The following is a 16,020-nucleotide window of genomic DNA, read 5'->3' as shown; positions in this document are numbered from 1 at the left end:
GGCCCAGCGGGGACCCACAGAAGTATCTAGAACACCCAGATGCAGAGAACAACAGCAAGCTTTGTAACCATACGTCTCCCACTGACCACCGCTCCTTCCTCAATCGGAACCCAGGAAGGGAGCACCCTCCTTGGCCCCTGCAACCCTCACTGCCAAAGCCAAGTGAGTCAAGTGTGGGAGTCGAGCTGCGGCTTCTGCACAGGACTGGAGGCTCAGTCTTTTACTTTACAGCGTCCTTTATGGCATGAACCAGGAACGCAACGTGTTTACACAAACACAAAACAATTGTACATCGGCATCTTTACAATATTAAAGGAGTCATATACAAGTCTACAGGCATTATACACAGGGGGTGCCTACCAGGGCACCCCCTCCATCAGTTCTTTGCAGGCCCTCCACGTGGGAGGAGCTAGGGGAGATGTGACAAGGCCGGAGTGTCCATCTTTTGGGCCTATCGTCTGGGAGACAGCAGGTCTGTGAGGACCTCTCAGGACCAGTCCTTGTTGGGATTCAGGGTTAAGAGCACTGGGTAGGTAAGCTTGGGTCTGTGCCTTACTGACAGGCTAGTGTAGTACATTTAGTTAAATCTCAGTGTGCATGAGTGTGGGAAAACTGGAGCTGGGGCCGACAGTGGCTTCCTGAGCAGGGGACCCAGAGATTGATGGGGACAGGTAGGTCCCTTGGTAGACGGGCCCATTCCTGAGATAAGCCATGGCCCCACGCTGACTGGATGCCTGGAGACTTCTCCAGGAACCCAGATGTGAGAGCAGTCAGTTGGGATTGGAAGCTCCTGGGCATTAGCGGGTCAGGTGTGCACCAAGTATGGCCTGGGACACAGGTGGCAGCAGAGTGTCTCAGATAAAAGTCACGGAGTCACTTAGCCCCCCACAGCCCTTCTCCCGGCTGCCCTGCCTCTAGGGGGTCCTGTGCTGTCTCTGGCAGCACCATCGCCTGCCATATCTGTCCCCACTGCCCCAGCTCAGCAGGCACCTGGGCCCGAATGCCGGCAGCCCATCCTTTGCAAGGCTTGCTGAACAATGGACTGAGAACTAAGCACCTGGTAAAAAGCAGCGACGGTCTTGCTGGCCTTGCCGACAGTTAGTTGTTTTTTAAATACTGTAGAAAAATAAGCCATCTCCAACGCGAGGAGGCCTGCCGACGTCCACCAAGCGAGGAGGAGGGTACACAGCTGCTCTGGAGTGTCTGGCCCAGCAGAGGACGCTGAGCCAGGCTGAGGAGCAGAAGGGCTGGCAGCTGGCAGCATCGCTGCTGCCACATCTCTGGGTCACGTCCACAGTCCTTCCACGGGCATGCCTCCGGCACCCCTCATTCTGTCGCCATGACACTTAGCACTCCCACGGAGGAGCTCAGTCTTGTGCCCACTGTGAAGCACAAACGGGCAGGACTCCTCAGTGCTATATTCCATGTCTCTGGGGTTATCTCAGGACAGAGTGGGGTCTCAGGTGGGCCCCGAGGCAGGGCCTAGTCCAGGGGTTCTTGCTTTATCCGGACGGCAGTCGGGGTAGGCTGCGGTCGCCGCTCCTCCCGGCAAAGCACATACTCACTGAACTGGGAGGAGTCCACACCACCCCCACAGGATGCAGCCACGCTGAACCCCCTCTGAAACAGCCTTTCTAGGACCTGCAGGGGAAGCAAAAGGGGTCAGGAGTGCCCAGTTTCCAGAGTTTGCCTGGCCTGGTGGACAGCTGGGTACCAGGCAAAGCAAGCTACCTTCTGATGGGCCGGAGGAGGGAGGGGTGCAGTCAGGCCTGGGGGCCCCTCAACTTAGCCAACCAGGGTGGGCCTCTGCTATTCCACCCAGGCTATTTCTTCCAACTCTCAGGGGTGCCCAACTAGGAACTAGGGAAGCTTTTGGGTCCCTTCCCTGTTATCCAGGGTGTGGCCTAACCCAACCCTACACACACACACATGGCCCTAGGCACCCCCTCTCTCAATCTCCCGCTCCAATAATGGAAAGCCCCTGCCCCCTAGCCTCAGGGCAGCCACCTGCTTCCTGGAGCTGAGTCCCAGATGGTTTGAGGCCTGAGGGCTCATCAGCTCAAAGAGTTCTAGGTGGAGGGAAAGAGGGGGAGTCCTTTCGGTGGGTGAGTCTTTGCAGGCCTACATGGCCGCCTGGGTTTATGTCTCCGGGAAGGTGGGGGCTGGTATTACATCTGTGTCCAGCAAGTAGCAGCCTCTTACTCAGAGCCTGCAGGAAGTGGGGGCTTCCCCCCAAGGGTCCTTTCTGTCCTAACCCCAAAATATAAGTGTCTCTGAGTTGGGGGAAAAGCTTCCAGAAACAGGGAGCTGAGGCAGGAAGAGCTGAAGTTTGCATCTGGCCTGGGTTACACATAAGATCCTGTCTCAAAAAGACAGAAGAGCCCCAGGCAGCTCTTGCCTGCCAGTGGCCTCAGGGCCGGCCTCATGGGAAGGCTCCCTGCCTTTCCTGGTGCCTGGGTTTAATTTGAATCCAAAGTCAGCCTCTGCATGTTAAATGAAGCATGTTCCGTCAAAAATACTCTGGGCCAATTTTTTTTTTTTTTAAAGAACATCCTTTTAGGGGAAAAAGAAAAGTACAGATCAATTTTTTTAAGTCCACCCCCCAGGCACCATCATTTAATTATGAGCAAGGCATAAATTATGCATTGGCACATTGTTGCCTTTTCTGTATGGGTTTCGTCCATTCCATTCCGGGACTATATCCCCCTCCCTCCCTCCCGCTCTGCATCCTGGGGCTTCTGGGGAGGCACCCAAGGCCCTCCTCACCTGTACAGAGTTGAGTCGACAATAGCCATTGAGAGGGAAACGGATGACGTGCGTGGGGTCCTGGTTCCAGCCAGCATTGACAGAGTTGCACATGACATCCCCAGTCTCAGGGAAGACCTCCTCAATGAGGGCTTTCTCGCCACTGAGTGCGATGCGTTCCCCCAGGTCGGGGGTGACGCGCACCACCAGGCAGTCACAGGCCCGGCTGCGACGTCGCTGCTCTTGCTCTTGCTGCCAGCGTTCCAGCTCCCGAACCATGGGCTGCAGCTGGTAGTAGCGCGCCTCCTCATACAGCAGGTTAAAGTCCTGTGGACAAACACACAGCGTCAGGGAAGCAGTAGGTAGTTCCATCTGGGCCGCTCATCCTATCCATCCTATCCACAGTGCGTCCCCAGTGCGTCCCCTTCCCCTTCTCACAGACGTGTTAGCTCTCAGGACACAGTGTGGACTAGGATGGTCATTTCCACTGTAGAGATGAGCAAAGACTCCAATGAGTGTGTCCTGGAAGTAAAGAAACTAAGAGCAGGCTGGTATGCTTCTGTGGAGACTCTCTTCCTGGTCCTTCAACTGGATGACAAACAGAAGTGTCATAGAAAGAAGCCACTGGTGGCTCACACCTTTAATCCCAGCACTTGGGAGGCAGAGGCAGGCGGATCTACAAGTTTGAGGCCAACCTGGTCTACAGAGTGAATTTTAGGACAGCCAGGACCACACAGAGAAACTGTCAAGGAAGGAGGAAAGGAGGGAAGGATGGAAGGACTGACGGGCAGAGGGAGGGAGGGAGGGAGGGAGGGAGGGAGGGAGGGAGGGAGGGAGGGAGGGAGGGAGGAAGGAAGGGAGGAAGGAAGGAAGGAAGGAAGAGGGAGTGAGCTAGGAGCTAAACCAGAGGGGTGGGAGCCGGGTGTATACTGCCTTCCTGGAAATCCACCCAGAAGACAATCACACAGAATCCAGGGTTCAATCACACATTGCGCCCTTGCCCAGCTCCCATGCAGACCTTCACAGAAAGCATTTTAGCCTGGTCACCCATCAGCCACAAGGCTACAGATCTGATGCTGACCTTCCCTGAGCCAGCTTCCCCTCTTTACAATGAATATCAACACTGGGCCCTGAGAGACATGAAGATCAAATGACAGATCTGCCGAGTGCCTGTCCCCGCCCAAGCAGGTAGAGAATATGACAAGGTCCTCATCAAACAGCCCATTCACAAAAACTGTCCCCACGGACCCTGACACTAGCTGTGTGTCCACTGATTCTTGAGTGACCTATGCCCATTGACTCATGCCACTCAGCGGGGCTCGGGGCATAGCAAGGGAGATCAACTCTCACCACACAGTTCATCCTGAAAGCCTAACATGCTTCTGCTGGCCCCAAAGACCCACCATCTGGACCCACCACGAGCTGTGACTCTGCCTGCTTTCCATAACAGACTCTTTGGAGCTCCATCCCAGGTCTGTTCTCCCAGCTCTCACCAGTCGCTGGAGTTTTATATGATACCTCTATGCCAACTTTCTCCCCAAGCCCAGAACGTTCCATGCCTAGACTTTCGCTCACTGACTCAGGGCTGAAGCTATGAAGTGGGCACGCCCTCCAGTACCTCCTGACCCAATAAGCCACACTCACAGCCTTCACACCCTTCCCCTCAATGTCACCCTCTCCCTACTCCCAGCACACCCAGAAACGCAGTGACATAAGTAGCTAGCCTGTCCCCACTCCTGCTCCCTGCATCTCTCACAGCAGAGCCCGCGTGAGATTTGCAGACCAGATCACTCTTCCCCACTCTCAGCTGTGCCAACTGCTGAGCCACCCACCAAGATCCAGTTATCACCAGCACCCACCAAGATCCAGCTATCACCAGCACCCACCAAGATCCAGCTATCACCAGCACCCACCAAGATCCAGCTATCACCAGCAGCCTCCCTCTCCCTTCCCGGTTCACATCACCCCAGACGTCTCTCCAGTGAAATCCACACCCCTAGCACGGCCCTCCCACCTGTCGGCTCCGCTCTTCCTTCACCACCTAGCCCAACACTTTCAAATCCACCCAGGCCAGGTTTCCTCGTCTTCTGGCTAGTACTCTTATTTTGTTTATTTGGTTTTGTTTCTTTGTTTTGAGACATGGTCTCACTATATAGGCCTGGCTGGCCTGGAACTCCCTCTATAGACCACGCTGACCTCCAATTCACAATGACTAGCCAGCCTTTACGTCCTAAGTGCTGGAACTAAAGGTGTGCGCCACCATTCCTGCCAACTTTTCTTCTTTTTTTTAAAGATAGTGTCTTACTTTGTAGGCCAGGCTAGCCTAGAACACTCAGCAATCCTCCTGCCTCAATCCTGAAAGGCCTGGGATGAAGTGGCTGTCTCATGGGATCCACCATACCCCTGACAATTTCTGAAGCACTGGCTCCATGCAATTGAGACCTAACCTCTACTTTCTAGACTGGAAAGAGCCAAGCCTCCGCTTCCTCCCATAGCTCTATTTTCAGACCAAATTCAGTTGCTGCCATTTTGTAACTAGGTTGGATGAAAAAGGGCCCCAGGGCTGCTGGCGCAGTGGTCGCTGCAGGAAGCCTCAAAGCGAGGAAACACAAAGACAGAAAGACATTTGCCAGCAAGAGCCAGGCCTGAGTTTCCCTCCTCCCATGATTCCCCAGGACTTCAGAGGGGCTCAGTGCTGAGGCAGGAAGGCAGGGAACCAGATCAGCAACCTATACAAGCTCATCCCAAGTGCTGGGAGTAATGTTGGTTTAAAGGGGGACCACCTAGCTCTTAGGGGTTTTCCCCACTGCAAACTGACACCAAGGGACAGACACACAGACCTCTGACTCCTCTATTCCAGCACATGGTGGTCCTTAAATACAACTAACACCCACCTGGGGTGAGCGCCAAAGCTTAATGGTTGCCACACCCCAATAAATACGTGGAGGATGTGAGAAAGCAGAATGAGTTTAGAGAAACTGATCTAGCCCTCAGCTTCACCGGCTAACTTTTTGTGGTTGCCATGACAACCGTGGGTCCATTTATTAAGTCACAGCGTCCCCTGTGTAATGCCATGACACTGGCGGCGCAGGGGGTGCCGCTGGCTGCGGACTTACCTTGAAGTCATCCGGAAGCAGCAGTTTTGACGTCCGCAGGAAACTCAGGATGTAGCGGAAAATCTCCCCATCCCGGTCGATGAAATAGTGTTGCTTGAGACTGTCTAGGACAATGGGCTCTGTGCCGTTGAAGAGGCGGCTTATTCTGGGAGAGATGGGAAAGATGGGATATGGGCAGGGTAGGGCTGAATTCACCTGCCCCACCCCCACTTCTACTCAGCTGGAGGCAAGAGGTCACCCTTAGAGACTTTGAAGGGTGACCTAGAGACCTTGACCATCTTGACAATCCCCAGCCTGCATACCCGTGAGGCAGACAGACTGCCTCCACACACAAGGGACACTAGGACAGTCATGTCACACTCTCCAACCACAGTCACCAGCTAGAGCCAGCTAAGGGACATACCCAGCTATGGCTGATGGCCCACTGACACACATTACAGGCCTGGAAAACCACGGCAAGGCACAGGCAGCCACATAAACTATCCAGTCCGAGTTAAAGACACACCTATGCCAGAAAGGCATGTTGAGCACCCAGCACGCCAGTTCCCAGTCACCCAGCCCAGTCTCTGGGGACACACACTCTCTCACCCAAGCCACTTCAACCAACATCAGTAACAGCACATTCACTCAGCCAATAGGCATAGGATCGCAGTCTCAGGCAGTGATGTGCACCAGCTAACACAAGCGACTCAGACACATGAAGTCACAAGTTCCCCACAGCTGCTCACTGAAGGAGCCACAGGAGAGAGACAGGCAAGAGGGGACATATGTTTGCATGTGGGATCCAGCAAGCACCCACCCCCACAAAGTATACCCTGGACAGGTACTCATATATACCACAGCATGTGACAATCTGGTCCAAGGCTGGGTTTGGAAAGGACTCTAGTGCCTAAAAAAACAATGCTAAGGCCCAGGGCCCGGAGGAGGCAAGCCTTGGGGGAGCCCCTGATACCTCTCCCTGTCCAATTCATGGCAGAGACACCCGGTGTTAGGGCCTATCTAGGTTAGTGCCTCCCTAATGCACACAGCGGCAGGGTCTGGTTTGGCTAACTGCTCTGCAGACCTCAAAGGCTAAGTGAGATCATCGGGAACCCCAAAGTGGGTTGAAGGCTGCTAAGAACTTCGCCTGGGAGCAGAAAGGAGGTGGACAGTATCCTTCAGTGGTCAGCTGACTTTGAGTCTGGGAGAACTGTCCCTAGGAAAGCCTTGGAGGCTGGGCAATGGTGGCACATGCCTTTAATCCCAGCACTCAGGGCGCGGGTCAGGGTGCAGGGTGGGGTCTATGTGAGTTTAAGGCCAGCCGAGTCTACCTAGTGAATTCCAGGACAGCCAAGGCTGTTATACAGAGAAACCCTGTCTCGAAACTACACCCCCTACCAAAAAGCCTTGTAGAACCAGGGAACTAGGGAATAAGGACTTATTGGTCTGACCTGTACAAGCCAGGGCCCAAGGCCCTTCACTGCCTGCACCAACCAGCCTGCCCCTTCCAAGAATCCTCTCTCTGTCCTGTTCCCACATCCACCCACTCTCTGCATAGTCCAAGTCAGCCACGCCCAGTCACAGCCATGTGTACCCAGAGCATGCCAGCTGCCAGAGCTCAGAGCTGAGAGCCCCCAATGCCCTTCTCAGGTACTTCAAATCCACGCAGTCCCATGTCATTGTGGGGACAGGACACAGCCCGGCCTTTCCCATGGGGGCAGTATAAAGGGCAAGGTTGCCTTGGCGGGTGGGAGTGAGCACGTCAGAACCTGTGGGTTAGGGGTGTGGAGGCCTGAGCCTGAAGAACCAGAGGTACCACTGACAAATATAAATCCTTAGGGCTCCAGAGGCTGCCGGTGACAATGTCCTCCCCAGGACACAGGGAAGGGCAGACACCCGGGACCACTGTTTGTTCGCGCTGTCTCTGTCGCTCTCTCTGGAGGGGGCTCCCGACAGGGGTTCTACTGTATACGGGCCACCCTGACCGGTCAGTGAGAACTCAGGATTTCACTGCCTGGTGACCCTGCTGGAAACCCTTGTGAGTTCCATAGCTCATTTGAGACCTGGCCCTGCAAAAGTTGAACATTTCAATGTAGGGGTAAGGGGGACACCCAGAAACCCTGGACAGAGATGTAGCTAAGCCACGGTATCACATGCCAGGGCAGACAGCTAAGGGTCTACACCAGGCTCTGGCAAGGGAAGAGGGCAGAGCCACGTGCACAGGTGAGTCAGCAGATTCGACACCTCAGCCTTCCTGGGAACTCTTTCCACACTCCCCCGGTGGAGCTCAAATGTTCTGTTCTGTGTAGCAAGCAAAATGCTGGGTCTGGCGGGGTTCCAAACTGCTCTGACGCCGGAGTTGGCGGAGGCTCTCGCGCGGCCTGTAGGTCTAGAGGATTCCCAGTCCACCCACTGTCCGGGGCTGGCAGGGTTCTAGGCTGTCTACGGAGCCAGGACAAGCAGGATCTAGATCTTTCCATGGTTCGGTGTCTGTTCCGGGACTAATGACAGCAGGGTACCTCCTCTTAGGACAGAGGCCCTTCATGGCCCCAGCAAACAAGCCTTACATCAGATGCGGGGGCAGGCTGGAGGGAAATTTTGGACAGTTACCACAAGAAAACCCTTAGCATTTCACAGGGTCTCATGAGCAAGCTCCCATGTGACCTCCTGAGTTCTGTTGGTGGCTTCTTATGTCTAGGGTAGGAACCATCCCTAGACTAGCCCTCTGAGGGTGCAACTTCGGAGGTCCTCTGTGGAATAAGCTGGTGAATTTGCCCTGGCAGCTGGGACTCGCGCTATCCAGCCACTTGCCCTGATTATACAGGGTGCCATCATCTTCCTTCCTTTTAGCTGTCCGCCTTTTAAAGTGCCGACCCTGACTTCCAGGAAGGTTTAGTGCGCAATGTTATTAGTTCCAAAGCACCTGGCCACCTTCATGTGCCGCTCCTGTGCCAGCAAGGGACTGTGTCAGCTGCAGCTAAGCGACACCCAGCGGGTATGACACAGGGAGAGGCAGACCATGAATCCACTCTTGGCCTCAGGGCATTTGCTCAGGGTGAACCAGAGGAGGCACCGACCACCAGGTCCACAGGGTCTAGGTCACCCTGATCAACCAACAGCCAGAGATTGGGGTACAATGCTATGAGCTCAGAAGCGGGGGCGGGGGCAGAGTCCTCTGACTCTTGCAGCACTTCCCAGGGTGGGACACTGTTGGCATCCAGAGCGATCTCCAAGGGCAACTTCCGCACTCTAAATTCTCCGTCTCCACCTGCCCAGTCAGTGATACACATCTTTTCCAGGATTGCAATAATCCACTTTTGGAAAAATGAGGGAACGTGAAGGGCTTTTTCCACACATAACAGCTCTGCAGCTCCCCATGACCCCTTGCCTCTACTGTCTCATAGGTCATACGCGTCCTTGCTCTAGGCCTCAGCTTCAGGACCAGCAAATAGCTCTGCTGAACCAGAATCATCTAGGCAGAACTGCAGATTCACCCAGAGCCCAGCTCTGGTAAAGACCACAGACTGCGAGCCCCTCTGGGCATGCTCAGGCAGTGGAGGGTCCTACACTGCCACAGCACAGGTCCAAGCCCTCAGCTCCCCAGAGAAGGAGCACGGCCCACTGCACAAGTCGATAAGCAAGGGCAAGCTACACTGTGAATAGGGAGGGAAAATGTCCTCAGTCTCCCAAAGCAACCAGGGACAAACATGTGAAGGGAGAGCCCTCTCCCCGCCCACCCAGGCTGGGTGCTGCAGGAAGGCCAGTGTCGGATCTCAGGAAACACTCTTCTAAGACGGTTGTGGGCGAAGATTTTTATGAATCTCACTCACAAACACCGTCAGCCGATTAAGGGTTGATCTATCTCACACAACTCCGGCACGCCGCAGAAGGCAAAACTGAAATTAAATGAATAGAATCCATCTCCTAGCCTAGACAGGGCTCTGCAAGCAAGCATGCCGCCAGTGCGGTATACAGCCTCTGGTTCCTGCCCTGCCAATGCTCCGAGTTCATGAGGACCCCGTGCCTAATCTCTGTGTTGCCACTGTCTGCAACAGACGCCCAACCTACATCCAGCATCCCCTTCTCCGGGGGCAGTCCTGTAACGACGAGGGCTCTCTCTGCCAGATACTTCCGCACACCAAAGTCCTCTAGGCTCTGAGCCTCCACCCTGGTGATGAGCCCTCAGTGTCTAGGGGATTAATTAATTTCTCTTCTTACTTTAAATGTATAAAAGAGAGGTGATGTCTGACAGGCCTACCCTCCTGCTGGCTAACGGTGCTAGCTGCTATACCATGCCAGGGGCAAGCCGCATGCAGTGTCACCTGTAGGAGATATTCAGAGACACAGCCCACCCTCACTAGTCTTGCCGCCAGCTGCCAGGCCAAGGTGTGTCCTTGGGAAGTAGATCCAGAAGCAAGGTGGCGTGGTGGCACTCAGCACCATGCTAAGGGTTCCTCCTGGGATAAGTCTGAAAGTTCCCTGTCAGGGTCCTGGTCATAGATAGTCCCATACATTACAAGGCATTGAACTCATACTCAGCCATTGTCAAAAATGTCCCCAACTGTCCTCTAATTGCTGACTCACTCTACCTCCAAAGGAAAGCTTGTTCTTAGCACTGAGGGTCAAACGGTGGCCACCTCAACAAAGCAGGGGACAACTGCAGCTGGCAGGCCATGCCTTTTCCCAAGGGTAAGGAGAGGAAACAGCATTGACCATGTCCACCCACACCTGACTCCTGAGTGCCACTCTGCGAGAGTCCCCAGCCAGCTGCTGGCCAGGCTCTCACGGGACTGGATCTCCAAGGTCAGGAACTCCGTGCCATACCACAAAAGCTACTGGTGCCGGGTCAAAAGCCCCAGTCTGAAGTGGTCTTCGACAAGCAAGCCATCTCTCAAACCCTCAGGAGCACCAGGGAGCGACTGGCCTTGGTGTAGTACCCTATGCATGCCTGGGACCTGCAGTCCACGCCTGACACTGGGAGCAGAGTGCTTACCTGGAGTCGGGGTACTTGGTGAGGGTGGCCAGGCTGCTGGTGTACATGTGACCACCCACATCTATGTGCACAGGTGCGTTGGCTTTGGTGAGTTGAGCTGGCAGGGGGATCCCCTGGGCAGCCAGGGGAGACACAGGCGACCGGGTGAGTGACAGCCGGGACATATTTCCTCCCTCCTAGAGACAGAAATAAATTGAAAAACAAGGGTTCCTAAATCCCCCTTTATTTCGAATGTGATCACAGATTTAATCAGATCATTTCTGCTTGTGCCTGATCACATATTCAGCTGACAAATTACGGCCACCACTGTAATTAAGTGTATTTGCATCATTTTCTTCAAAGTACTGGGGGTGGGGGGTGGGGAGAAGGATGCTTATTAGCAATAAGAAATCAAGAAAAAAATTTTTTTTTCAAGGTGTCAGCCTCCAGGGGCATAAAACAAACTGCAAAATTCTAATTAAAGGTCGCGGGCTTATGTGTTAGATGTGAAACATCCCCTGACAAACGAATCACCAATTTGTGAATTGGGATTCAGGGGTTTTTTGCAAGTTTGTCTCAGTAACGAGACACCTCTAAATTAGTGACTTCCTCAGCACCTAAGGCGCCGAGCTTTATACATGTAGTAAATTTCACATCAAATTAAGAGCATTTTTGTTTAAAAAAAAAGTACATAATCGTACAGTAAGTCGATATCTATCTCCTAAGTGCTGGGTCCCAGGAGACCTGCAGCTAGTGAGCAGGTTCCTCAGAAAAGAACAGAGGGGCGGAGGGGCCGACCCAGCCCACCCTACAAGCTCACCGCGGTGGTGCCGCCGCTGCTGCCGTGTGCGTTAAGCGAGGACCCGCTCGGCCGCTCCTTGCGGTGAGGCATCTAGGCTTCCATCCCTGCCCAGAGTATCTGTGGGAAGCAGTGACAGGGGGCTTATTCCCCAGTAGCCATGGGCACTCATCTTCCCTGGGGTCAATGATTTTTACAAAGATGCTGTCTGGGACACCATACATACCAGGAAGCCCTCCCAGATTCCACCCAACACCCCAAAACACACCTCCAGGCCATAGCATCCACCCCCTTCTCCCCCCCCCCCGTCACACACACACACACACACACACACACACACACACACACACGTTTTCTAAGCAGCTCCATGTCTGCTAATTCGGCTAATGACAGCCTAAAACATATGCTCGCCATTATTGCCCTGCAATGTTTCAGAACAAATCTGATTTCTTTGGTATTTTGAGTTAGAGCCGTGTTACCAAGCGTGTCTCCTCTTGCATCAGTGGAGAGAACCTTGGGGGAGTGCAGCTCCCCTCAACTGACTGGGGAGCCCAGGACCTCTCACAACCCAGTTAAGAGACAGTTTGTATAGGACACCTCTTTCCTAAGAAGCCTGGGCACAGATGAAGAAGTGTCACTGGGGAAGGCACCAATCACCCAGACTCCCAAAGCAGACAAAACCTGTCTTTGTTTGCCTACTCTGCACCTCCCTGCTTCTCCACAGACCCCTAGAATGCTGCTGCCGGAGCCTAATGTATTCCAGACCCCCTCAGGATCATAGGCCCTTGAGGCACTGAGAGCTGGCCAGACAGCAATCAGCAAATGGGCTTTCTCCCCTCCTCCCCAGAGCAACTCAGGGACTTTCCTATGTGCCACAGACACCTGAAATAAAATTGTGCCTCAGAGCTCCAGAAAGCTCCCCTGGGGGATTTTTACTGAGCCCAAGCAGTAGGGTAGAAAAGGGTAGGTTTCTGACTACCACTTCGACTGGCCTGGGAGTGTCTGAAAGGGAGAATGGACAGGGACACAGACAGACAGACAGACACACACACATACAGTGGTGGTGGGGATTCCACAAACATAACCTGGACTTCTCTGACATACGTGTAATCCTTATGGGTCAACTACATGATATCCTGGTACCCACATGAAGCTTTTCCCTACTAAACTCTCTCCTCTAGATCTATGCCTTAAAATTCAGCATTCAATCATATAAAATGTGGTCAGAGGCACATGGACTCAAACCTTCAAATACAAGAAAGGTTCCTCCCCTATGATTTGTTATGTATCCCCAGTGCTCTGGAAAGTTCTTTATGCTGAACTGTTTGGGGTAAAGGGATGGTGTTCTACCACCATAGTGTGTGTGTGTGTGTGTGTGTGTGTGTGTGTGTGTGTGTGTGTGTTGGGGAGGGGGGGTCCAGTTTCCTGCTTTGGACATTCCAGGTCATTCAAGGAAGTTTTGAGAAACCAAAACAGAGCCGATGGATTATCCAGCCCTGGGAGGGGGTGGGGATGAGGGAGTTGGAAGATAAGATCTACTAAGGGTCAACAGAGCTAGAAAGAATTCCTTCCCAAATTCTACCAAAGCACCATGCCCCCCCTCCAGGGCCCAACTCAGAAGTGACAAGTAGCATCGCATCAAGCACCCATCTCCCAAGCTGGCCGAGCATGTTTCCCACAGCACAAACCAGAAACTCACCATTGGAAGCCCCAGGCCTTACGCCTTGACCCGAATCTCCACTGCTCCCTCCGACAACCGCATCTGTGGTGGACCACGACCCTTCTCCCGAGACCACTGCTAAGATCACAAGCATAAAAGTGCATTTGATAAGAGACACAAGTTCACTGCACCAAACACCACAGCCCAGAAGCGGCTGAGACTTGGCCAAGCCGCCTGTTGCAGGGACCTCAGCGGGTTTGCAAACTGGCCCAGCACTGACCCGCTTCTCCAAGCTGTGGTGGGAGACCCAGGTCCCGCGCCCACCCGCAGCCGAGCCCCGCCCGCCTGAGCAGAGGGAAGTGAGCAGAATGCCACGCTCATTTACACACAAAATGATTTTGTGTCCCATTGTGCTCGCAGTTGTTCAGCTCTCTGGGGGTGATTAAACTGGCTGAGCTGCGGCAGCTTGAGACGATTTCACTAAATCGCTTCTTCGTGAAGTCGCTTCTTTGCTAAGCTGTTATTTTAACCATAAAAGGTAAACAGAAGGCGCCTCTGAGTTCCCTTCAGCTCTACGCCCTGGGCGCCTGCCCGGAGCGACAGTGCCAGGGGCCTGCAGGACTGTCCAGGGGGTGGACTGGGAGGGACGCGGCGGGCCACCTGGTGCGCGACAGCCCAGCCGCTGAGCCCGCCGGCCCGTGTGAACTTCGGGGCTCCAGAAGCCGGCAGGGCCGAACCTCCGGCCCCGCGGGGCGGGGTGGCCAAGGTACCCTAAAGGCCCAGCGAGGAAGGGGTGGGAGTGCGGTGGGGGCGGAGACAAAGTTAAATCAAGAGGCAGACACTTCAAGACCACAGATGGGAAGCTCGCCTAATTAAGGACGTAAAAGCGCTTTTGTTCTCAAAGTTTATTGTTGCCGGGATTTAAAAAAATTAATTGAAACTAATGCTGTTATTCGCTCGTGCAGTTAAATTCCTTCATGCACATTTGAGACACGGAGTGAAAACTTCAAGGTTTTATCTTTCTGCAGTCGGAGGTTTCTTGAGGGAGGGCAGAAAGGCGCTACGGTGGCGCGGAGTGGGATAACGAGGGTGTCCGCATCCAGGTCAAGGGGTGCGTGTGGGCAGCGGAGATATGGAGATCGAGGTCCAGTCTTGGGACCACCACCAGTGCGTCTAACACGGGACTCGTGGGGTGGGCGTCAGAGGACGCACATCTGTCCCGTTAGAGACTTTCCCCCCCTTTTCTCTGATTTGGGCGCCAACCCGATTCTGTGCGCCCCGAAACCCCAGCTGCAAGGAACCGGTTTCATAAAGTCACCGGCTCTGCAGGGCACTCGAGCCGGTACTGGAACCAAAGTGTCGAGGACCTGGACGCATACACCGCGCGGCAGGAAAATCGGAGCCGGGCCGAGCGGGGAGGGTCCACCCGCGGCCAGGACCAGCCCACGTGGGCACCCCCCGCCCCGTGCGCGCCAGGCCTTTGTGCTGGGCGCCCCCACGCCGCCAGCCCCAGAGCTCAGCAAAGGGACAAAGCAGCCCGCCCCCCCCCCAACCCCCAGCCCAGGTCCCGGCCCCGGCCCCGGGCCGAGTGACTTTCTCGGCATTGCCGCCACTTTGGGAACCAGGGGTGTGCGGCGCTGAGCTGTGGCCGCCCGCGCTGAGCTTACCTCGGAGCCGGAGCGGCGGATCGGGCTCCGGCGCAGCCCCCGCCCCCTGCAGCCGCCGGTGTCGGGCGCCCGGCGCAGCCTCGTCGCCTAGTGCTCGATGCGCGCGGGTCGCTCCGGTCTCGTCCAGGAGTTACTTTCTCTCTCGCCCCCAACCCTCCCCCCACCCACCCCTCCCGCCCCGGCCCCCGCTCCGCGCGGCCCCTCGCGGCGCGCCGCGCCGGGGCCTCCCCTCCCCGCCCTCCCCTCGCCTCCTCCCTCCTCGCCGCGGCCGCCGCCGCCTCCTCTTCGCGCCGCTCTTCGGCTGCCCTCCCGCCGCTCCCACCTCCTCTCCTCCCTCTCTCCAACGGCCTCCTCCCCCGATGGCTGGGGGAAAAGAAAAAAAAGAAAAATCAGCCCCCCAAACCCAGCCGGCTGCCTGTGCGCCTCGCCGCGGCCCAGCCCGGATTGCAAAGGGCAGCGATCCGGTTCCAAATTACCCCGGCGCGGCGAGCGCGAGCGGGCGCGCGCGGGCGACTCCTGGCTCCGGGCTCAGCTGCGCCTCGGGGCAGAGGATTAGAGTCGCAATTAGCTCCGCGCGCCCGCGCCTGCCGCGCTCGGCGACAAAAATGCACCGTTCCCCCCACCACCACCACTTCCTTTCCACCTCACTATCCCCACCCGTGGTTCCTGGAGCCCGGTGCCTGGGTGCCGGGGGGCTCGGCCAGGACCCTTCCGGGAGCACTGCGCCCGGGCCCCGCGCCCTCTGCGCCCCAGCCCCCCGCCGTCCGGCCACGCGGCGCCCGGGCCTCCTCCGGGCTCGGGGAGGGGGCGGGGGAGAGGCTGATTTTAATCATTGTCATTTCATCTGATGTAATATTTCCCCGGGCGCTTTCAGCTGGGCATAAATTTTCGACTCCCAAATAAGTAACACAGGGCACGTTTCTCACATTTCTCGACTCCTCGGTTACAAAGAGGAGAGAAGCAGCCGCCGCCGCGGCGCCCCGGGGCTGAGGGCGGGACTTGGTGTGGGGAGGGGAGAGAAGCTGCCAGGCGGCTTACCTCCCTCTCTCCCTCCCTCTTTCCTGGGGTCTCGGCCCCGGCTG

The 16,020-nt window shown here is 55.5% G+C and overlaps 1 protein-coding gene across 4 annotated transcripts; it reads right to left on the bottom strand.

Annotated features, from left to right (window-relative positions):
- Nucleotides 1-218: 218 nt before the first annotated feature.
- On the bottom strand, nucleotides 219-15,087 carry Kctd15 (potassium channel tetramerization domain containing 15). Of its 4 annotated transcripts, none has more exons than XM_087906342.1 (7): nucleotides 14,939-15,087; nucleotides 13,311-13,409; nucleotides 11,633-11,731; nucleotides 10,834-11,009; nucleotides 5,862-6,006; nucleotides 2,767-3,072; nucleotides 219-1,641 (listed from the first exon to the last, which is right to left on the bottom strand). In XM_087906342.1, exons 3-7 carry the CDS (start codon nucleotides 11,702-11,704, stop codon nucleotides 1,483-1,485), a joined length of 858 nt encoding a protein of 285 aa, XP_087762468.1. In that variant the 5' UTR covers nucleotides 11,705-11,731; nucleotides 13,311-13,409; nucleotides 14,939-15,087; the 3' UTR covers nucleotides 219-1,482. The 4 variants fall into 4 exon arrangements, with proteins under 4 accessions (XP_087762468.1, XP_087762476.1, XP_087762473.1 ...); XM_087906350.1 differs by having other exon boundaries at nucleotides 13,311-13,406; XM_087906347.1 differs by lacking the exon at nucleotides 14,939-15,087 and adding an exon at nucleotides 13,661-13,871.
- Between the last annotated feature and the right edge of the window lie 933 nt (nucleotides 15,088-16,020).

The sequence above is a fragment of the Myodes glareolus genome, chromosome 1 (assembly GCF_982192425.1).
Source record: "Myodes glareolus chromosome 1, mMyoGla1.1, whole genome shotgun sequence".
NCBI classification, from domain to species: domain Eukaryota; kingdom Metazoa; phylum Chordata; class Mammalia; order Rodentia; family Cricetidae; genus Myodes; species Myodes glareolus.
This window is presented reverse-complemented; position numbering and strand designations above follow the sequence as displayed.